At 43.5% G+C, this 27,239-nt stretch overlaps 1 protein-coding gene across 1 annotated transcript in view; it reads right to left on the bottom strand.

Annotated features, from left to right (window-relative positions):
* Positions 1-8,858: 8,858 nt before the first annotated feature.
* The window catches only part of LOC124553969 (glycine-rich cell wall structural protein 1.8-like), a 65,441-nt gene continuing 47,060 nt past the window's right edge, over positions 8,859-27,239 (bottom strand). The window contains exon 3 of the mRNA XM_047127994.1: positions 8,859-8,911. Within this exon, the coding sequence (XP_046983950.1) occupies positions 8,859-8,911 (53 nt within the window). The remainder of the gene's footprint in view (positions 8,912-27,239) is intronic.

Genomic DNA, 27,239 nt, shown 5'->3' with positions numbered 1-27,239 from the left:
GTATTCATCTCTTGGTCTCCCTCTGCGATTTTTACCCTCCACGCTGCCCTACAATACCAAATTGGTGATCCCTTGATGCCTCACAACATGTCCTACCAACCGATCCCTTCTTCTAGTCAAGTTGTGTCACAAACTTCTCTTCTCCCCAATCCTATTCAATACTTCTTCATTAGTTATGTGATCTACCCATCTAATGTTCAGCATTCTTCTGTAGCACCACATTTCAAAAGCTTCTATTCTCTTCTTGTCCAAACTATTTATCGTCCATGTTTCACTTCCATACATGGCTACACTCCATACAAATACATTCAGAAACGACTTCCTGACACTTAAATCTATACTCGATGTTAACAAATTTCTCTTCTTCAGAAATGCTTTCATTGCCATTGCCAGTCTACATTTTATATCCTCTCTACTTCGACCATCATCAGTTATTTTGCTCCCCAAATAGCAAAACTCCTTTACTACTTTAAGTGTCTCATTTCCTAATCTAATTCCCTCAGCATCACCCGACTTAATTCGACTACATTCCATTATCCTTGTTTTGCTTTTGTTGATGTTCATCTTATAGCCTCCTTTCAAGACACTGTCCATTCCGTTCAGCTGCTCTTCCAAGTCCTTTGCTGTCTCTGAGAGAATTACAATGTCATCGGCGAACCTCAAAGTTTTTATTTCTTCTCGATGGATTTTAATAGCTACTCCGAATTTTTCTTTTGATTCCTTCACTGCTTGCTCAATATATATATTGAATAACATTGGGGATAGGCTACAACCCTGTCTCACTCCATTCCCAACCACTGCTTTCCTTTCATGCCCCTCGACTCTTATAACTGCCATCTGGTTTCTGTACAAATTGTAAATAGCCTTTCAGTCCCTGTATTTTACCTCTGCCACCTTCAGAATTTGGAAGAGAGTATTCCAGTCAACATTGTCAAAAGCTTTCTCTAAGTCTAGAAATGCTAGAAACGTAGTTTTGTCTTTCCTTAATCTAGTTTCTAAGATAAGTCGTAGGGTCAGTATTGCCTCACGTATTCCGATATTTCCACGGAATCCAAACTGATCTTACCCGAGGTCGGCTTCTACTAGTTTTTCCATTCGTCTGTAAAGAATTCGCGTTAGTATTTTGCAGCCGTGAGTTATTAAACTGATAGTTCGGTAATTTTCACATATGTCAACACCTGCTTTGTTTGGGATTGGAATTATTGTATTCTTCTTGAAGTCTGAGAACGATAAAAGCGTGTAAAAAGAATGTGGCTCTTTAGTTCGCCGTTGCTGCAGATGTAATGAATTTAGTTCATCTATTTAATGTTTATTGGCAAAATAAGTTTGAAGATAAATTGCAAACAGTAATGATTGTGAAATATGAAGCAATTTTTTCCTTAAAGGAAAAAAAAAACTTGTACGGTGACATTTTGATGAAAAGAGGTGGGAAACATCAGATACGTATGCTGCAGGAACTGAAGCTTGCGCCGGAAATACACGCACAGAAAATAAAAGGAGTTGTACCACACAAACGAAAGGTGATATGCGTTTTTCTGCATCCGAAAGAACGTACCTATTCACACTTCGCGCCTGTCGCGTAAGAGCGGCACTATTAGCCGAGCATGCAACTCAGGTTTTGCTTTCAATACACGCCGAAAAGGTCGTGAGCGCTAGTTACCACTGAGATGGAACGTGGTGATTTGATGTTAGTCAAGAACACCTTTAAGGCTACAAACGCGTCAATATCAACACCTGACTGAGTTTGAGCGAAAATGTGTGTGTATCTCCTGTGATACTGCAGAAAGACTTGGCAGGAATGCAGCCACTGTACACGATTGAAGGCAGCGGCGGTCACAGGAAGACCGGGCTGCGGTCGGCCACGTGGCTCTACCGAGGGGGTTCTACGGCTCTAGCGCATTGCACTAGGTCTGCAGCAGCAATCTGAGCGTCAGTTGACACCACACTGACACAACGAACCGGCAGATGTCTCTTACTTCGAGGACAGCTCCGAGCCAGACGGCCTGTAGCGTGCACTCCACTGACACCAAACCACCCGCCAATTGTGTCGAGGGAGAGCTCATTGCAGGTCAGCGTGGAGGTCTGTTGCGAATTCTGATGAGAGCTGGTTCTCCATCAGTACCAGTGGTGACCGTGTGTCGGTCAGCAGGAGTCCAGCTCAGGGCCTGCAACCAACCCGTCTGTCAGTTAGACACACTCCACGCGCTCCTGGTCCTGTGGTCTGCTGTGACATTTCGTATGACACCAGGAGCGCTCTCGCGGTTGTCACACGCACCCTGACTGCTAATCTGTACGCCAAACTGATAATCCGACCGCTTGTGCTACTATTCACAAACAGCACTCCAAAGGGGTGTTTTCGAGCTGGATAACTCTCGCCCACATATCGCTGTTGTAATCCAGCATGCTCTACCGCGGGTTCACCTGTTGCTTTGGCCTGCTCAGTCACCAGGCCGGTCTCCGATCAAGCACATACAGGACATCATCGGTCAACAACTCCAGCATCATCGAAACTTCCTGGCAGATTAAAACTGTGTGTCCGACCGAGACTCGAACTCGGGACCTTTGCCTTTCGCGGGCAAGTGCTCTACCATCTGCCGGCCGCGGTGGTCTAGCGGTTCTAGGCGCTCAGTCCGGAACCGCGCGACTGCTACGGTCCCAGGTTCGAATCCTGCCTCGGGCATGGATGTGTGTGATGTCCTTAGGTTAGTTACGTTTTAGTAATTCTAAGTTCTAGGGGACTGATGACCACAGATGTAAAGTCCCATAGTGTTCAGAGCCATTTTTGCTCTACCATCTGAGCTACCGAAGCACGACTCACGCCCGCTACTCACAGCTTTACTTCTGCCAGTATCTCGTCTCCTACCTTCCAAACTATACAGAAGCTCTCCTGCGAACCTTGCAGAACTAGCACTCCTGAAAGAAAGGATACTGCGGTGACATGGCTTAGCCACAGCCTGGCGGATGTTTCCAGAATGAGATTTTCACTCTGCAGCGGAGTGTGCGCTGATATGAAACTTCCTGGCAGATTAAAACTGTGTGCCCGACCGAGACTCGAACTCGGGACCTTTGCCTTTCGCGGGCAAGTGCTGTACCATCTGAGCTACCGAAGCACGCCTCACGCCCAGTACTCACAGCTTCATCGTCTACAAACAGCGTTAACCGTCCCTGTACTGACTGACTAATTGCAACAAGTACGCAACTCCATCCGACAAACTGCCATCTGACAACTCTACAACACTATGCACGCACGTTTGCATTCTTGCATTCAGCATTCTGCTGGTTATTAATGCACGAGCATATCACATTTACAATGATTTATCCCGCACTTACATTAACCACTTATCTTGCAGTGTTAATCACTTAAGGGGACTTGGAACGTCCTATCCCGACAATGTCAGATCTACTGACTTGGCTTCCCTGTATTTCAGGAACCACTGTAGCCATTGACATGAAACTTTTACAGGACATTACACTGTGTGTTCTCAGTCTAATGAACTACAATAATTACATTTCACTCACTGGTTTCGGAAATGCTATTTTTTAACTACATTCTTAAAATTTTGTGTTCATTTTATACGTTATCCTAAGTAATTTTAATTGTACATAACGTCCGCAGCTCGTGGTCGTGCGGTAGCGATCTCGCTTCCCGCGCCCGGGTTTCCTGGTTCGATTCCAGGCGGGGTCAGGGATTTTCTCTGCCTGGTGATGACTGGGTGTTGTGTGATGCCCTTAGGTTGGTTAGGTTTAAGTAGTTCTAGGGGACTGATGACCATAGATGTTAAGTCCCATAGTGCTCAGAGCCAATTGTACATAACATTAAGCTCTTCTTTGAGTTCAGTAGACTCAGAACATGTATGTTATTACTCCCAGAACATTTGCATACTCTACTCGCAGTTCTTTAACCATGCATATACAGATATTTAACACAAAAAAGGTCTTGATTATAAGTTGATTAAATTTACAATATTTACAAAGCACAGACGGTCACATGCTTATGTCCAACTGCTGAATGTATACAATTGATGCCTTGGTTGTTAACACGGACTCCTCTACATCGTCAGGAATAGATGTACTTGGGCACATACATATGATGTACTGAACAGTTTGTCATTCTGCACCACAGTCACTGCTGGGCGATGTTGTTTATCTACATTTGTATACTAAATCAGCATATCTTCCACTATTTGTCATTATTCTGTTGAATGTAGTCCATATCTTCAAACGCTGAAGGCCTGGTCGAGATGCAGAGCACATTCAACTGTTCTGGGGGTAGCATTGCTCTGCCACACTTCTGTCCATCGGTCTGCTGTTGTTCCGTTGTCCACCAGTGATTTTGTACCTTGTAGAGGTGGGTGATTGGAGCGAAGTCTATTGGAGTACGGTAATGTCCTCACCTATTGAACGAGTGGGGGAGGGGCGGAGTAAGGGTCACCAGCTACTTTTTATAAACTCTCCGTTGACAGCAGCTTTGAAGGGCAAAAATGGGGGAGCTATACAGTCGATGATAGGCAGCCAGAAAGTTGTTGATAAGCAGCTCAACCAGGCTATACACATCATCACAGGAACAATCATGCCACGACTGGTGTATGGGCTGCCAATCCAGACAGCAGCGCAGTATTCTGTCTCACGGTCCAAGAGCAGATGACCTTATTGTTGGAACTGATGGTCCTCATGTCGTGCTACAAATTTTGCTGCTATATACAGGGGAAAGACGGGGGAGTAGGATTGATCTTTGTGGAAGGTCATTATTAAGCTACATTAGATGGCTCATCTTATCGATTAGAACTTGGAAGCTTTCATTGCTTTACATATCACTGATGAGTTTCCTATTTTAAGACATGGCACGTCTTTTAAAATTTGAAATATAACCCTTACCTTCACACAGTACCATAGTTCGCTGTTAGGTCTACAAACACAATTAACGTCTTTTGTTACTTTTGGAATTCTGCTTCAATAGAAGTTGCCAGTGGGAGAATCTGCTCGATGCACCTGCTTTTCGTGCGAAATTCTGCCTCTTCAGCAGGCGCGTTTTCGAAACTTTTGTGGATGATTCTGTTATACAGCGTTCTTTCTAGAAGTTTATATCCTGTGCCGAGTAAGCAACAGGTCGGTAGCTTTGCGGTTTGTCATTTGGTTTACCTGGTTCTAAGAGAGCTGTGATTTTTTGCTATTTATCTAATGTTAATGGTGATGCACAGATGATTTCATATACTGTGGTGCAGGCAATAAGTAACAAGTGTTTCTTTTACATCTGTATGTATATAGCAGGATTAGTTAATAAGTAGCAATGAGTATTGGCAGTTCGATGAATCTCAGTAGCCATTCCACGCTGTAGCGTACTTCTGCTCCAACTTCAGCTGGCCACCTGTCCTGAAACGAGCCACGTGCTCTCTGGTACAAACAATGGAGCCACGTTTCTGAAAAGTCGTTCTGCTTGTGTTCTTTAACAGCACTTTATCTCCTTCTGTATCTCCTTAGGGGCTCTCTTAAAAGGGAGTGAATAAATTAAGGTAACGAACATATGCTAGTACGATAATGAAGAGGTGACACTTTGCACTCAACATACGTTATGACTTCCTATCGGAACTAGCAATCGGACCAGCCATTGTTGCTTAGTGGGGCACCTAATTTTACTCCACTGAAAGAAGTCATCTGTTGTGCAATTCAATTGCAATCTCTTTTCCTTTCCACTTTCTCCGCAGTTAACAAGTTTCATTTCATCTCTCTCTTCCTTTTTCAATTCACTGAGGTCAGCTGTTCATCGCTCGTCCCACATCTGTCTCTACTATTGCTTGATAATGGGGCACTTGCTTAACTAATCTCTCTCTCTCATTCTCTTCTATCTTGTTTCCACTAACCCAAAGAGTTAAAGAAGTGATTTCCTTATCGAAGGGACAACGCATCCATTAAGTAAGTTAACTTCAAGTTTTGAAAATACCAAAGTTAAAAATTATATGTGTTTTATACAAGTCGATGAATAATATTAAGTTGTTGATAGCAATTTGAAGTTTCAGTGAGTGTTTGAACACATAGTTAAGAGAAGGAAGCTATAAACGTGGAGATGACAGAATAAATACAGCGAGTGATAGTAACCTGAATAGTGATACAAACGTTCTCGCTTCCCACGCCCGGGTTCCCGAGTTCGATTCCCGGCGGGGTCAGGGATTTTCTCTGCCTCGTGATGGCTGGGTGTTGTGTGCTGTCCTTAGGTTAGTTAGGTTTAAGTAGTTCTAAGTTCTAGGGGACTGATGACCATAGATGTTAAGTCCCATAGTGCTCAGAGCCATTTGAACCATTTTTTAGTGATACAAATCATATGATGGGTTCCGAATTTTTTTTGAATGATGTATACAGTAATAGCTGCTAATTTGTGCTGAGGCTGAAACGAGGAGGAAACAGTGCTCGAGTCTGTTCGAATGAAATTAAAGCACTCACGATCTGAACTGCCATTTAAAAGAACTGAAGACAGGAATCAACTGTTCCACTGTCACCTACAAAATCTGCAGTCAATGTGATATGATTTAAAGTAAACGAATTATTCACATTCTAAGTAGTGTGTAGATACATTATGTGATCAGAAGTATCCGGACACCTGCCTGAAAATAACTTACAAGTCCGTGGCGCCCTCCATCGGTAATGCAAGAATTCAATACCGTGTTGGCCCATCCTTAGTCTTGATGACAGCTTCCAGCCTCGCAGGCATACGTTCAATCAGGCGCACGAAGGTTTCTTGGGGAATGGCAGACCGTCCTTCACGGAGTGCTGCACTGAGGAGAGGTATCGATGACCCTTGGTAAGGCCTGGCGCGAAGTCAGTTTTCCAAAACATCCCAAAGGCGTTCTATGGGATTCACGTTAGGACTCTGTAGATGTCAGAGGTGTTATTGTCGTGTAACAACTCCGACAAAGGCCGTGCATTATCAACAGGTGTTCGGCCGTGTTGAAAGATGCAATCGCCATCCCTGAATTGCTCTTCAACAGTGGAAAGCAATAAAGTGCTTAATACGTCAATGCAAGCCTGTGCAGTGATAGTGCCACGCAAAACAACGAGGAGTGCAAGCCCCCTTCATGAAGAACGCGACCACACCATAACACCATCATCTCCGAATTTTACTGTCGGCACTACACATACTGGCGGATGACGTTCATCAGACATTCGCCGTACCCACACCCTGCCATCGGATCGCCACATGGTGTACTGCGCTTCGTCACTCCACACAACGTTTTTCCGCTGTTCAATCGGCCAATGTTTACGCTCCTTACACCAAGCGAGAAGTAGTAGGCATTTATCGGGGTGGTGTGGCTTATAAGCAGCGGCTCAACCATGAAATGCTAGTTTTCTCACCTCCCGCCTATCATAGTACTTGCAGTGGATCCGGATGTAATTTGAAATTCCTGTGTGATAGTCTGCATTAATGTCTGCCTATCATTACGACCCTCTTCAACTGTCGGCGGTCTCTGTCACTCGACAGACAAGGTCGGCCTGTACGCTTTTGAGCTGTACGTGTCCCTTCACGTTTCCACTTCACTCTCACATCGGAAACAATGAACCTAAGGATGTTTAGGAGTGTGGAAATCTCGCGTACAGGCGTACGACACAAGTGACACCCAAAAACCTGACCACGTTCGAAGTCCGTGAGTTTCACATTCTGCTCTCTCACGATGTCTAATGACTACTGAATTAGCTGATATGGAATACCTGGCAGTAGGTGGCAGCACAATGCACCTAATATGAAAAAGTATGTGTGTTTGGGGGTGTCCGGATACTTTCGATCACACAGGAGTAAAAAAAGGATCTTATATTGCAGTTATACGTATTGGTTGGATTTAAAAATCTTAGAACTTGTCTTATTCCCTGTTGCTCTGCAACAGACTGAAATTAAAAGGAGACTCAAATGGCCAAATGAAGGATCAAATGGCAGTGATCGCTTTTTGTGCAGTTACGGGATTTTTATCGTTTCAACCTTTTCCAGTCAGAGCTGAAAAAGGGTTTAGGTGCAGGAACAGCAAGCTTACTATTCAAATATGTTGTAACTAATATCAAAGTGTACATTTATGTTGTAGGACACGAGTACAGCTAAGATTCAGATCAGTTTTGCCACCGGTGGTTGGCAGCAGCAATTGAGCGCGTCAGAGGTGACCACCCTGGGCAAGCTGGCCGCAGTGAGAAGAACTGACATCTGTCAAATATCGAAATTTAATTGTTAGAAGCAATGGTTGCGGCCACATTTGCCAGAAAAAATGGTTGGTCTATAGTTGTATGTAGGATTGATAGTTACTGTTGTAGGGATATATTGAGAACCAAAGTCAGTAAGCTGGCAGAATAGTTACTGCTGGAGAGCTTTAACACGATTTAAGTCTGTACATTAGGTAAATCGGAGAGAGATGGCACATAGTACAGAATCATGTATGTGAAGTGCCATGTTGCAATTTTAGTAGAACTTTTTTTTGTGCAAGTAAACACACCAGTTGTCTATGACAGTTATTTTGATTCTGTTCAATGTAACATTCAAAATAATATTTGACCACAAAAACACCTTTACATTGCGGTGTCTATCCCTTATGCTATGAGTGACGTGCCACATGCTAAAAACAGCAATACTACCCTGTTCCTAAGTCAAAATGTGTGTGTGTGTGTGCATGTGTGTGTGTGTGTGTGTGTGTGTGTGTGTGCGCGCGCGTGGTGTGACAAATGAGGTGTGTAATAAATGTGTTGTGGGGCGGCGAAAAAAACTATGCAGTTTAACAATATGTTTTTAAATATCCTTATTAAGTATCTAAGTAATTCACTCATTTAGATAACTAATCAACTGATGATAGTTGGAAACATTAAAATGAAGATATATAATCTATTTATCTTTATCCATTTATATTTGTTAATACATTCAATAAACCCTGGTGAAATATTGAATCTGAAACAAAAATAAAATTTATAAACTTAGTTCATTTGATTTTCTTCCTATTTTCTCGGCCACAATAGACAAAACATATCAAAAATGGTGCAATCTTTATGTAAGAAAACTTGCACAAGTTGCACAACATTTTTTTTTTTGCTGTTTTCAGGTATAATTCTCCACACTGTTTCACACACAACTAGGGATATTTTTTTTTTTTTTTTGTCTTCATCCAGGTCATAGGGATCGGAAACATTGTATATGGAAAGTCATTTGAAAGAAGCTACTCACAAAACAGAAATGTTTTCAATTACTGAAAATTGTCGTTTGCTTTATGTGGGAAGTATCGGTAACGAAAAAATGTGCCACATGTGTATCTGATTTTACTGGGGCATGTATCCCGATGGTTCATGGTGTGGGTTCCTGTAGTCATGTCCTAGTTCATGAGCCACGGGCAACGTATGAGTGGCCAAGTAAGTGGTCCCGACAGTCGGGATACCAGTTACTTTGGAATAAGGCTGGGCATCTCGGACATATTCTGAGTCGTGGTCACCTTTGTGCTCATACGGCAAAGACTACCAAATCCACCGGTTAGTCCCTCAGCCGTTAGGGGTAAAACCCAATGGGACTCGGGGCAAGTAAGGCTAGCAACCTGCTTCCCTGGTACTTTAAATATGATGCTGGCAACAATCAGAGCAAAATGCCTTGGACCTTTGGAGGTGACGGAGTCCCACCTCTAACTGACAAACCAGGGACTCCTAAGATACGACTTGGCAAACAAATGGTAATGAGATGGGGAGCTATTAATATCAATGGGGACTACTCTGGGAAGAAGGTAGAGCTGGCAGAGGCTGCAAGTAAGATGGGGCTGGATGTTTTAGCTGTTAGTGACATTCGGGTAAGGGGTGAGAAAGAAGAGGAAGTGGGAGAATACAAGGTCTACCTGTCAGGAGTCAAGGCAGGAATAGCACAATGGGGTGTAGGGCTTTACATCAGGAAAGAAATGGAACCCAGCGTAGTTGCAATAAGGTATGTAAACGAACGACTGATGTGGATAGATTTGACAGTGTCTAGCAAGAAAATTAGGATTGTATCAGTATATTCGCATTGTGAAGGGGCAGATCAAGATAAGATGGATAGTTTTTATGAGGTACTCAGTGATGTAGTTGTTAGAGTAAAGGACAAGGACAGTGTTCCGCTCATGGGTGATTTTAACGCCAGGATTGGAAATCGAACAGAAGGGTATGAAAAGGTTATGGGTAAATTTGGAGAGGATATGGAGGCCAACAGGAACGGGAAACAACTCTTGGATTTCTGTGCCAGTATGGGCTTAGTAATCACAAACTCCTTTTTTAAACATAAGAACATTCACCGGTATACTTGGGAAGGCAGGGGAACCAGATCTGTCATTGACTATATAATAACAGATCAGGAATTCAGGAAGGCTGTGAGGGACACACGTGTATTCAGGGTATTCTTTGATGACACTGATCATTATTTAATGTGCAGTGAAATTGGGATTGTGAGGCCGAAAGTGCAGGAGGTCAGATCCATATGTAGGAGGATAAGAGTGGAGAAACTTCAGGATAAGGAAATCAGGCACAAGTACATAACAGCGATCTCAGAAAGGTACCAGTTGTTTGAATGTAGTCAATTACAGTCATTGGAAAAGGAATGGACAAGGTACAGAGACACAGTACTAGAAGTGGCTAAAGAATGTCTTGGAACAGTAGTGTGTAAAAGTAGGATGAAGCAAACAGCTTGGTGGAATGACACAGTCAAGGCAGCCAATAAAAGGAAAAAGAAGGCGTATAAAAAATGGCTACATACTAGAACTCAGGTAGACAGAGAAAGTTATGTTGAAGAAAGAAACAAAGCCAAACAGATAATTGCAGCATCCAAGAAGAAATCGTGGGAAGACTTTGGAAACAGGTTGGAGACTATGGGTCAAGCTGCTGGAAAACCATTCTGGAGTGTAATTAGCAGTCTTCGAAAGGGAGGTAAGAAGGAAATGACAAGTATTTTGGACAGGTCAGGAAAACTGCTGGTGAATCCTGGGGATGCCTTGGGCAGATGGAGGGAATATTTTGAAGAGTTGCTCAATGTAGGTGAAAATGCGATCAGTAATGTTTCAGATTTCGAGGGAGAATGGGATAGAAATGATGATGGAAATAGGATCACATTTGAGGAAGTGGAAAAAATTGTCAATAGATTGCAGTGCAATAAAGCGGCTGGGGTGGATGAAATTAAGTCGGAACTCATCAAATACTGTGGAATGTCAGGTCTTAAATGGCTACACAGGATAATTGAAATGGCCTGGGAGTCGGGACAGGTTCCATCAGACTGGACAAAAGCAGTAATCACACCAATCTTTAAACATGGAAACAAAAAAGATTGTAACAACTACAGAGGTATCTCTTGAATCAGCGTTGTGGGTAAAATCTTCTCAGGTATTGTTGAAAGGAAAGTGCGAGTATTAGTTGAGGACCAATTGGATGAAAATCAGTGTGGGTGTAGGCCTCTTAGAGGTTGTCAGGACCAGATCTTTAGCTTGCGGCAAATAATGGAGAAGTGTTATGAGTGGAACAGGAAATTGTATCTATGCTTTATAGATCTAGAAAAGGCATATGACCGGGTTCCTAGGAGGAAGTTATTGTCTGTTCTACAAGATTATGGAATAGGAGGCAAACTTTTGTAAGCAATTAAAGGTCTTTACATGGATAGTCAGGCAGCAGTTAGAGTTGACGGTAAATTGAGTTCATGGTTCAGAGTAGTTTCAGGGGTAAGACAAGGCTGCAACCTGTCTCCACTGTTGTTCATATTATTTATGGATCATATGTTGAAAACAATAGACTGGCTGGGTGAGATTAAGATATGTGAACACAAAATAAGCAGTCTTGCATATGCGGATGACTTAGTTGTGATGGCAGATTCGATTGAAAGTTTGCAAAGTAATATTTCAGAGCTAGATCAGAAATGTAAGGACTATGGTATGAAGATTAGCATCTCCAAAACGAAAGTAATGTCAGTGGGAAAGAAATATAAACGGATTGAGTGCCAAATAGGAGGAACAAAGATAGAACAAGTGGATGGTTTCAAGTACTTAGGATGTATATTCTCACAGGATGGCAACATAGTGAAAGAACTGGAAGCGAGGTGTAGCAAAGCTAATGCAGTGAGCGCTCAGCTACGATCTACTCTCTTCTGCAAGAAGGAAGTCAGTACCGAGACTAAGTTATCTGTGCACCGTTCAATCTTTCGACCAACTTTGTTGTACGGGAGCGAAAGCTGGGTGGATTCAGGTTACCTTATCAACAAGGTTGAGGTTACGGATATGAAAGTAGCTAGGATGATTTCAGGTACTGGTAGATGGGAACAATGGCAGGAGGGTGTCCACAATGAGGAAATCAAAGAAAAACTGGGAATGAACGCTATAGATGTAGCAGTCAGGGCGAACAGGCTAGGATGGTGGGGTCATGTTACACGCATGGGAGAAGCAAGGTTACCCAAGAGACTCATGGATTCAGCAGTAGAGGGTAGGAGGAGTCGGGGCAGACCGAGGAGAAGGTACCTGGATTCGGTTAAAAATGATTTTGAAGTAATAGGTTTAACATCAGAAGAGGCACCAATGTTAGCACTGAATAGGGGATCATGGAGGAACCGTATAAGGGGGGCTATGCTCCAGACTGAACGCTGAAAGGCATAATCAGTCTTAAATGATGATGATGTATCCCGATCTGTAGGAAGAGATGCTGCACCTTATAAATTGATGACCTTGATAACCAAGATGGCCGTACTACAGTCAAAACACACCCAATGGAACTTACTGTTAGTACATTTACTCAAACATTTGGAAATATTTGACTGTTTATGATAGACTGAGAACTGCTCGTGACGCTGAAAAAGATTTTTAAGGGATAGTTATAGACCTACCTCAGTTATTCCGCCAGAGCTTATGTAAAACGTCCTCTACCGAAACGCAAACACTTTTCCTATAGCCTGGCATCCACTGAGCAACTGCAGTGCCGATACGAGTACACTCTGCCGGTGTTTGCCGAAATTATGAGGGGGTGCGCGGTGTACACCGCAAGCAGTGCGTCTCCCGGATTTACCCTATGTTCTGAGGATGATTTAGTGGTTCACGTGATTTCGCCGGAACATACGGAGCAACTGATGTCACTGCGCCGAAATCCAGTCACCTCACGCGAGTACGTCTTAAAGTATTAATTGATTGTACTTCAGTTTTGGTACCTCGAAGGTTTAATTGTGGTTGATGACATGGAGTCACAAAATTCTTGGATGGAATGGGTTTAACAATTCTACACAATGTGACTACTGAATCGGTGCCTTAGTGAGTCTTAAGTACTGGATCCAGCCGTTGACCTGAAAAAGGTCCATAGTGTTCTCATGTGTTCCTTTTTTGCACACGCCAGCACACTGGTAAAGGCCCCACACAAAGCTGATTGGGTGAAGCTGTGAACTGTATGTTATGTAGATGGGTACTATGAAGATAGTGACGTTGCATAAGTCCAAAGTAGTAATTCATCAGTTGGCACTTGGCACTGAGGCATACGGAGACGAACTAGTCATGTTTACATAGTGTACTCCGCCAGATGAGAGTTGCGATTTTTCTGTGGTTTTTAATTAGTAGTACCGTAGGTGAACCGTTCATATGCAGAAACCACCAATACGTTTTTGTGGTGAGTGACAATTACCTTGGCTATCAGGTTACGTCTATCAGATCCTAACACCTGGTGATGCATAATTTTGCTGTAAAATTATCCTAATTTGGGAGACAAGTAAAGGTTGCAATCAGGCTTTTTGTTTGATTATTTTTTGTGTGTTACATCTCGAATCGCTAGGGGAATAGTTCTTGTCACTTTTATACGATCCGAGACGTATTGTAATTGAATTATGAAAAGAACAACAAATAAAGTGCTAGTAAGATAGAATTAATCTTGAGTTCCATAAGTTTTAATTTTCCCATTGAATCTTTATTCCATCATTGAAAAGGGAAAAAGCTACAATAAATAAAGAGGATCTTAATATTGGGTTTAATGCTTGTATCCAAACAGTGGCAGAAACGCAACTGACTCACAGATATAATTTATGAAAGAATAGTCAAATGCGACAGAAGCAATTTAAATCAGGTTATTAATAATGTCATTAAAATATTAAAAGAGGTTTGTAAAGCATTTTCCAATAGCAACTAACCATATGTCTGATAAGAAACGGAGAAAAAGTAGGGAAAAGTTATCATCGAGATAAAAGGATTCTATAGTTCCAAGCTTGACTGAGTCGTTAACGCTGACACAGGCTCACATTACGTCTTTGATGCAGACGAGACATCATTTATTAAATATGTCGATATTTCAACTAATACTGAATGCACACTGAGCGTAAGTTGCCTACAGTGTATGGCAAGTGTATTATTAATGAGTGCTATTTCATTTAAAATCACATTTTGAAAGAAGGGACGTGAATTTTATTACCTGTCATTGTGTACTAGCACTCTAACAAACTCATACATACACTCAGCAAAACATTTTAAGGAGTAACAAATTAAAGCGTTAGTCTGATTCTGTATGAAGATTGAATCACAAATATGTGGACGTGCAACACCTACAGTGTCAAGTGATAGCGAGTTAATTATTTACAGAATGTCACTATAGCAAAGCGACTGTATACAAACTACTGCAAAGGAGGGCGAGTTTGCAAAACAAAGTGTTGTTCACTGAAGGTAGAGCCATTCCAATTAGCGTAAAGTTTTTGCATCGTGACTAGATGATTTTTGATCACTTCCAATCGCATTAATCGTTATGACAGTAACCACTAAGGCTCATTTTCTTTGACAATAATTGGAGTTTTTGTAACCCCACTTATGAGCTATCGAGGAGTACAGATAAACTATTGTTCCGTTTAGTAGCAGGTATGTAGTGGATCTTTTTTTAAGATTCTGTCTCTCTCTCTCTCTCTCTCTCTCTCTCTCTCTCTCTCTCTCTCTCTCCCTCGTCCTGGGACGAGGAACGACCAAACATTGAGACAGAACTAGTTTCACCTCAACACGCATTGACTACAATTATGGCACAGTACAAACTCCTCATTACTTCTCATTTTCAACCACATATATTTTGTATTACACCTATTATTTTTCTAATAGCTCGTTTCTATGGTATATCTCTTTTGTTGAGGTTATAATTCACCAGCAAACATACACATGCATACGAATATTGTCATTGCGGCCCCTTGTCAGTTAGAGGGCCCGCACAACAGCCAAGCAAGGTCGGTTGCCGACCTCCATTCCAGAGCTCAGATCAAAACATCGCCAGTGGATGTAAACACCAACAGGCTTTCTGCATAAACACGGAACTACTTCGTGAAAAGTCATACGACAATGATCCATCAATTGTAAGTAATGTTACTATGTGTAGCACTCCACCCAATCGGCGTTGTAAGCACGCCAGCAGAGTCAGACTGGCAGTGGGTACCTACAGCTAGGAATAGCCCCAGCCAGTACCTACGCCGGCTCTGGCCCAGAAGACACTCGCTGTAGCATCTACACTCCTGGAAATTGAAATAAGAACACCGTGAATTCATTGTCCCAGGAAGGGGAAACTTTATTGACACATTCCTGGGGTCAGATACATCACATGATCACACTGACAGAACCACAGGCACATAGACACAGGCAACAGAGCACGCACAATGTCGGCACTAGTACAGTGTATATCCACCTTTCGCAGCAATGCAGGCTGCTATTCTCCCATGGAGACGATCGTAGAGATGCTGGATGTAGTCCTGTGGAACGGCTTGCCATGCCATTTCCACCTGGCGCCTCAGTTGGACCAGCGTTCGTGCTGGACGTGCAGACCGCGTGAGACGACGCTTCATCCAGTACCAAACATGCTCAATGGGGGACAGATCCGGAGATCTTGCTGGCCAGGGTAGTTGACTTACACCTTCTAGAGCACGTTGGGTGGCACGGGATACATGCGGACGTGCATTGTCCTGTTGGAACAGCAAGTTCCCTTGCCGGTCTAGGAATGGTAGAACGATGGGTTCGATGACGGTTTGGATGTACCGTGCACTATTCAGTGTCCCCTCGACGATCACCAGTGGTGTGCGGCCAGTGTAGGAGATCGCTCCCCACACCATGATGCCGGGTGTTGGCCCTGTGTGCCTCGGTCGTATGCAATCCTGATTGTGGCGCTCACCTGCACGGCGCCAAACACGCATACGACCATCATTGGCACCAAGGCAGAAGCGACTCTCATCGCTGAAGACGACACGTCTCCATTCGTGACTCCATTCACGCCTGTCGCGACACCACTGGAGGCTGGCTGCACGATGTTGGGGCGTGAGCGGAAGACGGCCTAACGGTGTGCGGGACCGTAGCCCAGCTTCATGGAGACGGTTGCGAATGGTCCTCGCCGATACTCCAGGAGCAACAGTGTCCCTAATTTGCTGGGAAGTGGCGGTGCGGTCTCCTACGGCACTGCGTAGGATCCTACGGTCTTGGCGTGCATCCGTGCGTCGCTGCGGTCCGGTCCCAGGTCGACGGGCACGTGCACCATCCGCCGACCACTGGCGACAACATCGATGTACTGTGGAGACCTCACGCCCCACGTGTTGAGCAATTCGGCGGTACGTCCACCCGGCCTCCCGCATGCCCACTATACGCCCTCGCTCAAAGTCCGTCAACTGCACATACGGTTCACGTCCACGCTGTCGCGGCATGCTACCAGTGTTAAAGACTGCGATGGAGCTCCGTATGCCACGGCAAACTGGCTGACACTGACGGCGGCGGTGCACAAATGCAGCGCAGCTAGCGCCATTCGACGGCCAACACCGCGGTTCCTGGTGTGTCCGCTGTGCCGTGCGTGTGATCATTGCTTGTACAGCCCTCTCGCAGTGTCCGGAGCAAGTATGGTGGGTCTGACACACCGGTGTCAATGTGTTCTTTTTTCAATTTCCAGGAGTGTATTAGAACGTTGTATCTTTGTAATTGCGTAGAGTAGTATTTTGGTTATTATTTTCTTTCCATTGTCTTGTACCCTTATCTGATTTCTGCCACCACAAGAATTGTTCTACTTCTTGTTGTTCTTGCGTTTGGAAAGTATTATAACTAAAATGCCTTCTTGGCCTGCACTAAAGGGTGTTCAAACTTGATCGTTAGTTCTTTCCTGCCGATCGCAGAACACATCACAGCGGTGGGACCAGAATATTTGTACAGTGTTTGAGTTGGAGGACACTGAAACAGAGGTCGGCGATACTGTCGTTCAGTTCTGCGCACGCCACCTTTTAGTCATTCTGTAAACATGAGTAGCCTGTGGTCTTTTCCGAGCCACAAAGGATTTCTCGCTCCACAAGCGACTCCCGATATATTTGAGCTAGGAAAGCACTTAACTGCGCTGCATATTTAGTGTAAAATCCAGCTGGAGTTTCGCCACAGCCTGTGTTGACACCTTGTTGCCTTAAAGTAATCTTAAATGGTTTCGAACATCCGGGGTGCTAATAAGGATACATCTCGTTTGAGACACTGTGCGGTGGTCAAACACAGCTACGATCATATTCTCTCACATGAACACGGTTTTTAAATGCAGAATTTAAACTTCAGCTTTCTGTAAATAAGGATCAAGTATCAGAGCTTTCTTCCACACTAGCCACACCGTCCGCATTAGGACAATAAACTGTCGTAACTGTGTTACACATGTGCCTCGCTAATATTTCCACAGTGTGAGAAGTCTACTGCGAAACCGTACCATGTTTTCATGGAACCAACAATGTCATTGCCTACGAAGATAATACGTTATTATATTTTGACTAACGTTCAGTCTTGATCACACCATTTATGTTTCAATGATATAGGTAACCGGTTTCAGTTATTTTTACATAACCATCATCAGACCCATGGCTCCCTTAGGATGGTAGGCGGAGCTCTACTCAGCTGCTACGAAGTCAACTTCCGCCTACCATCCTAAGGGAGCCATGGGTCTGATGATCGTTATGTAAAAATAACCGAAACCGGTTACCTATATCATTGAAACACAAATGGTGTGATCGAGACTGAACTTTAGTCAAAATATAATAATCTATTGATCACTGTATTCCAAAAATGTTTACCAAAATAATACATTATTCTTGAGACGCAGTTTGAAACAGGAACAATTGCCTGTAGAACCACGTTGACTATCTGTGGGAACATCTTCCACAGATACAATATCTGTCAAATTATTGAAAATTTTGAATATTTTTTTCAGAAAATATAATAGGACAAATCTGTGTGAGTACATTTCTAGACATTAAATTAAAAATTACTTGCGTCATGTATACAATTTCTATTTAATTCTTGAAAAAACTGGTGTAATACCGTTTTACTCTAACAGTTTGAGAGATTTTTACTCCACAAAGTTGCAAATGTTAAAGACACATCTCTTCCTCTGGCCAGGATTAGTGAATTGTTTGTCATCGACTACCGCGTACCTCAGGTGGTTTCCACAAAAATAGGAAGAGTGGGTGAAGAATTTTACGAATTAGACACATGAGTGTAATACGGGACTGTTTACAGTCCGATTTAGGAAATACATGCGTATAAGAGTTTTTTCCGGTAATAAATGACAAAGAAAATGAGTAACATTTTGATACGTCCATAATTTCCTCATTTATTTCACTTCAGCATGATCCAATACTTTAAAAACAAAATAGCAGTCTGAAAATCCAAGCGCAAGCCAAATGCTCTGCAGTGTTTGGGACGGCAGAACATCGATTGAAACTTCCTGGCAGGTTAAAACTGTGTGACGGACCGAGACTCGAACTCGGGGCCCTTGCCTTTGGTGGACAAGTGCTCTACCATCTGAGCTGCAGAGTGAAAATCTCATTCTGTGAACATCGATTGTTGGAGCTGAACCATCGACCGCAACACCTGGTATCCCCACACTAGACAGACACTCGCACCTCCTGCTCACTGCACGTCCACTAAGGTGGCAAAAGTGACGGAACAGCGATATGCACGTATACAGATGGCGGTGGTACTGCGTGCTCAACGTATACAAGGGCAATGCATTGGCAGAACTATCATTTGTACCCAGGTCATTCGTGTGGAATGGTTTCCCACATGTCTGCACGCCGAGAATTGACAGACCCTGAACATCTACATCTACATCTACATGACTACTCCGCAAATCAAATTTAAGTGATTGGCAGAGGGTTCATCGAACCACAATCATACTATCTCTCTACCATTCCACTCCCGAACAGCGCGCGGGAAAAACGAACACCCAAACCTTTCTGTTCGAGCTCTGATTTCTCTTATTTTGTTTTCATGATCATTCCTAACTATGTAGGTTGCGCTCAACAAAGTATTTTCGCTCAACAAAGTATTGGTGACTGAAATTTCGTAAATAGATCTCGCCGCGACGAAAAACGTCTTTGCTTTAATGACTTCCATCCCAACTCGCGTATCATATCTGCCACACTCTCTCCCCTATTACGTGATAATACAAAACGAGCTACCCTTTTTTGCACCCTTTCGATGACGTCAGTCAATCCCACCTGGTAAGGATCCCACACCGCGCAGCAATATTCTAACAGAGGACGAACGAGTGTACTGTAAGCTGTCTCTTTAGTGGACTTGTTGCATCTTCCAAGTGTCCTGCCAATGAAACGCAACCTTTGGCTCGCCTTCCCCACAATATTATCTATGTGGTCTTTCCAACTGAAGTTGTTGGTAATTTTAACACCCAGGTACTTAGTTGAATTGACAGCCTCGAGAGTTGTACTATTTATCGAGTAATCGAATTCCAACGGATTTCTTTTGGAACTCGTGTGGATCACCTCACACTTTTCGTTATTTAACGTCAACTGCCACCTGCCACACCATACAGAAATCTTTTCTAAATCGCTTTGCAACTGATACTGGTCTTCGGACGACCTTACTAGACGGTAAATTACAGCATCATCTGCGAACAGCCTAAGAGAACTGCTCAGATTGTCACCCAGGTCATTTATATAGATCAGGAACAGCAGAGGTCCCAGGACGCTTCCCTGGGGAACACCTGATATCACTTCAGTTTTACTCGATGATTTGCCGTCTATTACTACGAACTGCGACCTTCCTGACAGGAAATCACGAATCCAGTCGCACAACTGAGACGAGACCCCGTAGGCCCGCAGCCTGATTAGAAGTCGCTTGTGAGGAACGGTGTCAAAAGCTTCCCAGAAATCTAGAAATACGGAATCAACTTGAGATCCCCTGTCGACAGCGGCCAACGCGGAATGGTAGTTGGAATGTCCCGAGCGTCAAGCTCCATTTCGGAAATTTTTGGTCAGTTCAAGATACTGGCAATCCACAGTGTCGGCAGTGAGCCTAGAACACCAAATTTCGGGCCTCACCTCTCACCACGGCCAACGCAGTGGCCGACAGCCTTCACTTAACGACCGAGAGCAGCGCCGTTTGCTTAGATTTGAAGGTGCTAGCAGACAAGCAACAGTGTTTGAAATAACCGCAGAAATCAATGTTGGACATATGACGAAGGTATCCGATGGGACAGTGCAGCGAAATTTGGCGTTATTGGGCTATGGCAGCAGACGACCGACACGAATGCCTTTGCTAACAGCTCGACATCACCTGCAGCGCCTCTCTTGTCCTTGTGACCATATCGGTTGGACCTTAGATGACTGGAAACCCGTGGCCTGGTCCGATGTCTCCCGATTTCTGTTCTTAAGAGTCGACAGTAGGGTTAGAGTGTGGTGCAGATCCAACGGGGCAGTGGACCCAAGTTACAAGCGATGGTGACTCCGTAATGGTGTATTGGGTTGGTTGGTTGGTTTGTTTGGGGAAGGAGACCAGACAGCGAGGTCATCGGTCTCATCGGATTAGGGAAGGACGGGGAAGGAAGTCGGCCGTGCCCTTTGAAAGGAACCTTCCCGGCATTTGCCTGGAGCGATTTAGGGAAATCACCGGAAACCTAAATCGGGATGGCCGGACGCGGGATTGAACCGTCGTCCTCTCGAATGCGAGTCCAGTGTCTAACCACTGCGCCACCTCGCTCGGTGTCGTGGTGTGTGTTGTATGGGATGAGCCGAGTCTTCTGGTCGAACTGAACAGATCATTAACTGGAAATGGTAATTTTTGGCTACATGGAGACTATTTGCAGCCACTCCTGGACTTTATGTTCCCAAACAACAACGGAATTTTTATGGCTGACAGTGCGCCACGTAACCGGTTCGAAGAACTTTCTGGAGAATGCGAGCGAATAATTTGGCGAGTTATATCGCCGACGTGACTCCTAACGAATGTTTATGGGACATACTTGAGAGATCAGTCCGTTCACAAAATTCTGCACTGGCAACAAGTTCTTAGTTACGGACGGCTGTGGAGGCAGCAGGCTCAAATGGCTCTGAGCACTATGGGACTTAAGTTCTGAAGTCATCAGTCCCCTATAACTTGGAACTTCTTAAACCTAACTAACCTATGGACATCACACACATCCATGCCCGAAGCAGGATTCGAACCTGCGACCGTAGCGGTCTCGCGGTTCCAGACTGTAGCGTCTAGAGCCGCACGGCCACTCCGGCCGGCGAGGCAGCATGCCTCAATATTTCTGTGAGGAACTTCCAACGGTTTGTTGACTCCTTCCCACGTTGAGTGCTGCGCTAAGCTGGGCAAAAGATCGCACACGATGTTAGGAGGTGTGCCGCGGCTTTGGTCACCTCAGTGTATTAAAATCTTCTGAGGTGGCAAAATCGTTCATCCAAAATTGTCCAACTGGTCGTATGGCTCAGGTCAACTCGGATTTTCTTCGGACTGGCAATCTATCGTCTGTCGTAGTCCTGCAGACCACTTTCTTAGCCGGCCATTGTGGCCGTGCGGTTCTAGGCGCTTCGGTCTGGAACCGCGTGACCGCTACGGTCGCAGGTTCGAATCCTGCCTCGGCCATGGATGTGCGTGATGTCCTTAGGTTAGTTAGGTTTAATTAGTTCTAAGTTCTAGGCGACTGATGACCTCAGAACTTAAGTCCCATAGTGCTCAGCGCCATTTTTGAACCACTTTCTTATTAATCTCATCCACGTCAGAGCAATCACTTATCACGTACGCCACATAAGGGATGGAAATGGGAAACACCCCTAGCCTCTGAACAATTTATGAAAGCATCAGTACGTTGCACTATTCCCGCCGACACTGAGTACTTCTGTTTGTTTCTGTACTTGGACAAAGTCGACCAAAAACTATTAGCAGAACCCAAAAACTATTATGCAGAGTAAGGTGGCAAATTTTTCACCTCAAACAACTTTTTGCTCGTTAAGGATATTTGTAATCTCCATGTATACCATTTTTTTTCCATAGTGTAAAGACGATATCGATTTTGATCTGGTGATCACACATGTCACCTGGGAGATGTAAATGTACTGATTATTTCAATATCGTCCGCCGTAAGCCACATGGCGCTCTGGTAGCTATGCCGCTACGCTGTGTCTACCCTCTGAAATTTCTGGTTCTCCATTAGAGTGGTGCAAACGTGTGAAACAAGCAGGCAGCCAGCCAGCCATGCCACAATGCATTCGTGCTTCCTACAGCCAACTGAGCGAGGCTGAAAGGGTTGAGACTGTGGCCTTCCGAGTGGCAGTGGGTTCCTTTCGAAGAATTACGACGAAGATTGATTGTGCTGCATCAGATACCCAACGATGCTGGGATCAGTGGTCCCATGAACATTCTCATCTGTAAATGAGGTTCTGGACTTCACTGCAGCGTAGACACCCTCCAGGTTCGTCGTAAAAGCAGCAGTGGCCGGTCGTACAGCTACTGCAGCAAGATAAGATGGCTTGCGAGCCCAAACGTGTCGACACAAATTGTTGCGAACTGTTTGCTAGAAGTACGGCTAAAGGCATGCACACATCTCGCCCGTCTTCTGCTCAAGCCAAAGCATCAAGGTGCAGGCCTAGACTGGTGCCGTCAGAGGAACATTTGGCTGATGGAAAGGCACACTATGGTATTCAGCGATGAAGACAGACTGTGTCTGCATGCAAGTGGTGGTCGTTCAAATGTGTGTGAAATCTTAAGGGACTCAACTGCTAAGGTCATCAGTCCCTAAGCTTACACACTACTTAACCTAAATTATCCTAAGGACAAACACACACACACACCCATGCCCGAGGGAGGACTCGACAGACCCTGGTGAGCACTGTCTCATGGAGTGCATTCGTCCAAGACACTTGCCCCGCCAGAGGCCTTATGGTGTGGGGTGCGATAAGCTATGCGAGCTCTCTATAAAACATTCTCTGTATGTGAGAAAACTGAATATATAGATATCAAAAACTTTCTTCTTATGTAACTTTAGATATCTTACAAAATTTTTAAGGCTTTCGTGGCCACTTGTTGACAAACTGCCTATTGACTTCTGTCTCAGGTTCTTCGGCCGACGTTCATTTAATGATTTTTCCGACGTTTCGCCAGCACGAGTGCCTGGCATTGTCAAAGCTTCAAAGCTTCACCCTCCATTGCCCAAGTCTCTAGCAAAACTGACTGTTGGTTGGCCCTGTATTGCCCATGTGAGCAGTGTAATGGAATAAAACTAAGTGGAATGCAAAATCTGAAATAAAGGAAAATGAATCTGATTAAATGCCAATTGTGTGCTCAGTGAAAACCATACAACTAACTCAGTACTGAAGTACATAATGAATGTTGCATAATATGAAGTGCAATGTTTGACTTGTGATCGTTTAGACTTAGTAGCTCTACTTGTACCTGTTCCACAGTCATATTGTCTTTTTACCAGTATGAGAACAAAGTTTTGTTGTGGCAAGAATTTTCATAATCAAGAAGTGGCGATAAAGCTTTATTAAACCAAGGAACCTAGAACTTGTATTTTGGTGGTAGGAACAATAATTTCTCTGACTGTCTCTCAAGTCTTTTGGGATTAGGCTCTTTACCTCCAGACAAGATGACGTATCCTAGAAACTGAACTCTGGTGTTGCCAGATTCTAATTTTTCTATATGGACAGTGCTATAGATTTTTGAACTATCAGGAATTACACTATTGAGTATACAGGTATGTTGTGACCAAGACTTTGCAGCTATGAGGATGTCATCAACATATGAGAGAGTACTGCTGCAATTGTTCAGGTAAGACAGGGTTTAAACTGCGAGTGAAGGTGGAAGAAGAAATGTTAAGACTAAACGATAACTTGGGAAATATAGCATACTCCAAAACAGGGAAACTCAATATATTTTCTACACTCTGGGTGTAACTCTACTTGCCAGAAACTTTTTCTGAAGTCCACCACAGAGAGATGTGTACACCGCGAAAATTCTGAAGTAATTCATCTAAAGTTTGCGGTCTGTCTGTCTGAGGTAAGTTAACGGTGTTCGTCTGCAGCCCATCTTCCTTCGCTATTGCGTGCAGCAGGCTATTATATGAACTAAGTGCCGGTTCGATGACACTTTGCTGCAGCACAGACTGAATTTCAGCTTTTACTTTCTCTCCGCGGCAAGCAGGATTAATATACAGATTAATGAAAAATTTGTCGTGATCTTTGACTTGAAACCTGTGCTGGAAATTGTTGTGTCTAGACAAGACAGCCTAGACACAATGAGATTAAGCCGAAAGGCACGCACTAAGTTAAAGCAGGATGGCGTGAGGTCTGAAACAGGAGACGTAATGAATGCTATAAAGAAAAGTACGTAGCTTCTGGAATACTTAACTTTAATCCATCCTTTTGGTACATCTGGAGATTGTGGCGATAGAAGTGAAACACTTTAGATACATGCAATGTTACTAATGGTGCCTTGCTAGGTCGTAGCCATTGACTTAGCTGAAGGCTACTCTAACTATTGGCTCGGCTAATGAGCAATGCTTCGTCCGTGTAGTCGCTAGCTACGTCGTCCGTACAACTGGGGCCGAGTGCTCTATCGTATCTCGAGACCTGCCTTGTGGTGGCGCTCGGTCTGCGATCACACAGTGGCGACACGCGGGTCCGACATGTACTAATGGACCGCGGCCGATTTAAAACTACCATCTAGCAAGTGTGGTGTCTGGCGGTGACACCACAGAAGTATAAAGTCATTGAGCGTGAATGCAAAATGTCAAAAAGATTCCTTCTGTCTGTATCAATATACTTCTTAACTTATATACAGTCTTATCGTAGAGAAAATAGACAATCTATTTTCTGAGCAGCGTCATCACAACAAGTACGTTAACAACTTCTGTCATCAAAAAAGAATTTAGGTGGAAAACGAGTTGATTGGTCTGACATAAAGCATAGGCGATTCATCTCTTCATCCTGTCTTCATTCCAATCTACAAATTTCAGAGTAATTGACTTACCTCAAGTTTCTATGGTTATTTCAGCACTATTTAAGTTTTTAAATGACAACAAAGCAATTTTAAAGTAAGCTACTAATATCATTTCTGTTGACAAAAGCGCTACAAGTAAAAGCTAAGCGCTACCATTAAAAGATAAGCTCTACAATTAATATTACGTATTGCAGATGCGAAGACAGTTTTGTTAAGGTTCTCCAGAAAGATCCAAAATCACGAAATGTTATATTTTTACTTTTTCACATTTTAAAACTTTACAGACTTTCCCCTTTCAATTGATACACAATTTATTCAGTTCAGAAGACTACAACAGTTATTAAAATATTTTTGAAATACGTTTTGCAAGGGCGTGATGTGCCGTTAAGCCGTTAGTGCAATTTTTTTTAAAGTTAGCCCCTAATATTTTAGCATTAACGGTGCCTCTAGGAGATCACATTAGTCATATGAGAATTATCGAATTCTACCGCGGCGGCACTAACGAGCAGATGGTTGCAGAATTACAGGCCCATATCACTAACGTCGATTTGAAGTAGGGTTTTGGAACATATACTGTGTTTGAACGTTATGAATTACCTCGAAGAAAACGATTTGTTGACACATATTTAGAAAATATCGTTCTTGTGAATTAATAAGTGCTATTGGCAGGGGGTGTCAAATTGATTCCATTTTTTTTAGATTTCCAGAAGGCTTTCGGCGCCGTTCCTCGCAAGCGTCTTCTAATCAGACTGCGTGCCTACTGAATTGCGTCTCAGTCGTGCGACTGGATTCGTGTTTTCCTGTCAGAAAGGTCACAGTTCGTGATAATAGACGGAAAGTCATCGAGTAAAACAAAAATAATATCCGGCTTTCCCCAAGGGTGTGTTATAGGCCCTCAGTTGTTCCTGAGTAGCCATCTTAGATTGTTTTCAGATGACGCTGTCATTTACCATCTTGTAAAGTCATCAGATGACCAAAGCGAATTGCAAAACTATTTAGATAAGATATCTGTATGGTGTGAAAAGTGGCAATTGACCGCGAATAAAGAAAAGTGTGAAGTTATTCACATGCATACTAAAAGAAATCCGCTAAATTTCGATTACGCGATAAGTCACACAAATCTGAAGGCTGTCTATTCAACTAAATACAGATCACAATTACAAATAACCCAAATTGGAACGATTACATAGGTGATGTTGTGGGTAGAGCAAGGCAAAGACTGCGATTCATTGGCAGAACAATTAAAGCTGGAACAGGTCTACTAAAGAGACTGCTTACAGCACCTTTGTCCACCTTATTCTGGAGTATTGCTGTGCGGTGTGGGATCCGCATCAGGTGGGATTGACAGATGATATCGAAAGAGTTCAAAGAACGGCTGCTCGTTTTGTATTATCGCGTAATAGGAGAGATAGTGCCACAGACATGATACGTGAATTGGATTGGCAATAATTAAAACAAAGGCGTTTTTCGTTGCGACGGGATCTTCTCATGAAATTTCGATCACCAGTTTTCTCCTCCAATTGCGTAAACATTCTGCTGTCACCCATCTACATAGGGAGAAATGATCATCTCGTTCAAGGTGGTTCATTGAACCCTCTGCCAGACACTTTATTGTGAATAGCAGAGTAATCACGAAGATGTAGATATGCTGCTAAATCATAACGCTGAACTACCGCTGATTATAGGCCATATTCAATTTCCAATTATCAAAGATTTCCACAACAGTATGTGAATAGCATCGACACCTCTAACTCGTCACCCAGTACACCATGCAGTCTATAATGGTCGCCTAGTCGTAGACATTGCTATAATCGCACTATTTCACTCCCATTTACGGAGCTTGTTAGCACTTGATGTTAGGTTGGCGCCATTAAAATGCATTGTGGTAACCGCTGCTGCTTGCTGGATCACTGCTGCGTCTCGATGCTAATGCTGGCTCTAAATCTGGTTGTCTAGGGGTAAAAAGATGAGGTTCCGTGTTTTTGATGTGCTTTTGATGATAAATAATGAGCGAAACCTACAAATATTTAAACTTCAAATATTTATTACTCTGGT

Source organism: Schistocerca americana, chromosome 11 (assembly GCF_021461395.2).
Source record: "Schistocerca americana isolate TAMUIC-IGC-003095 chromosome 11, iqSchAmer2.1, whole genome shotgun sequence".
Classification (NCBI taxonomy): Eukaryota; Metazoa; Arthropoda; class Insecta; order Orthoptera; family Acrididae; genus Schistocerca; species Schistocerca americana.
This window is presented reverse-complemented; position numbering and strand designations above follow the sequence as displayed.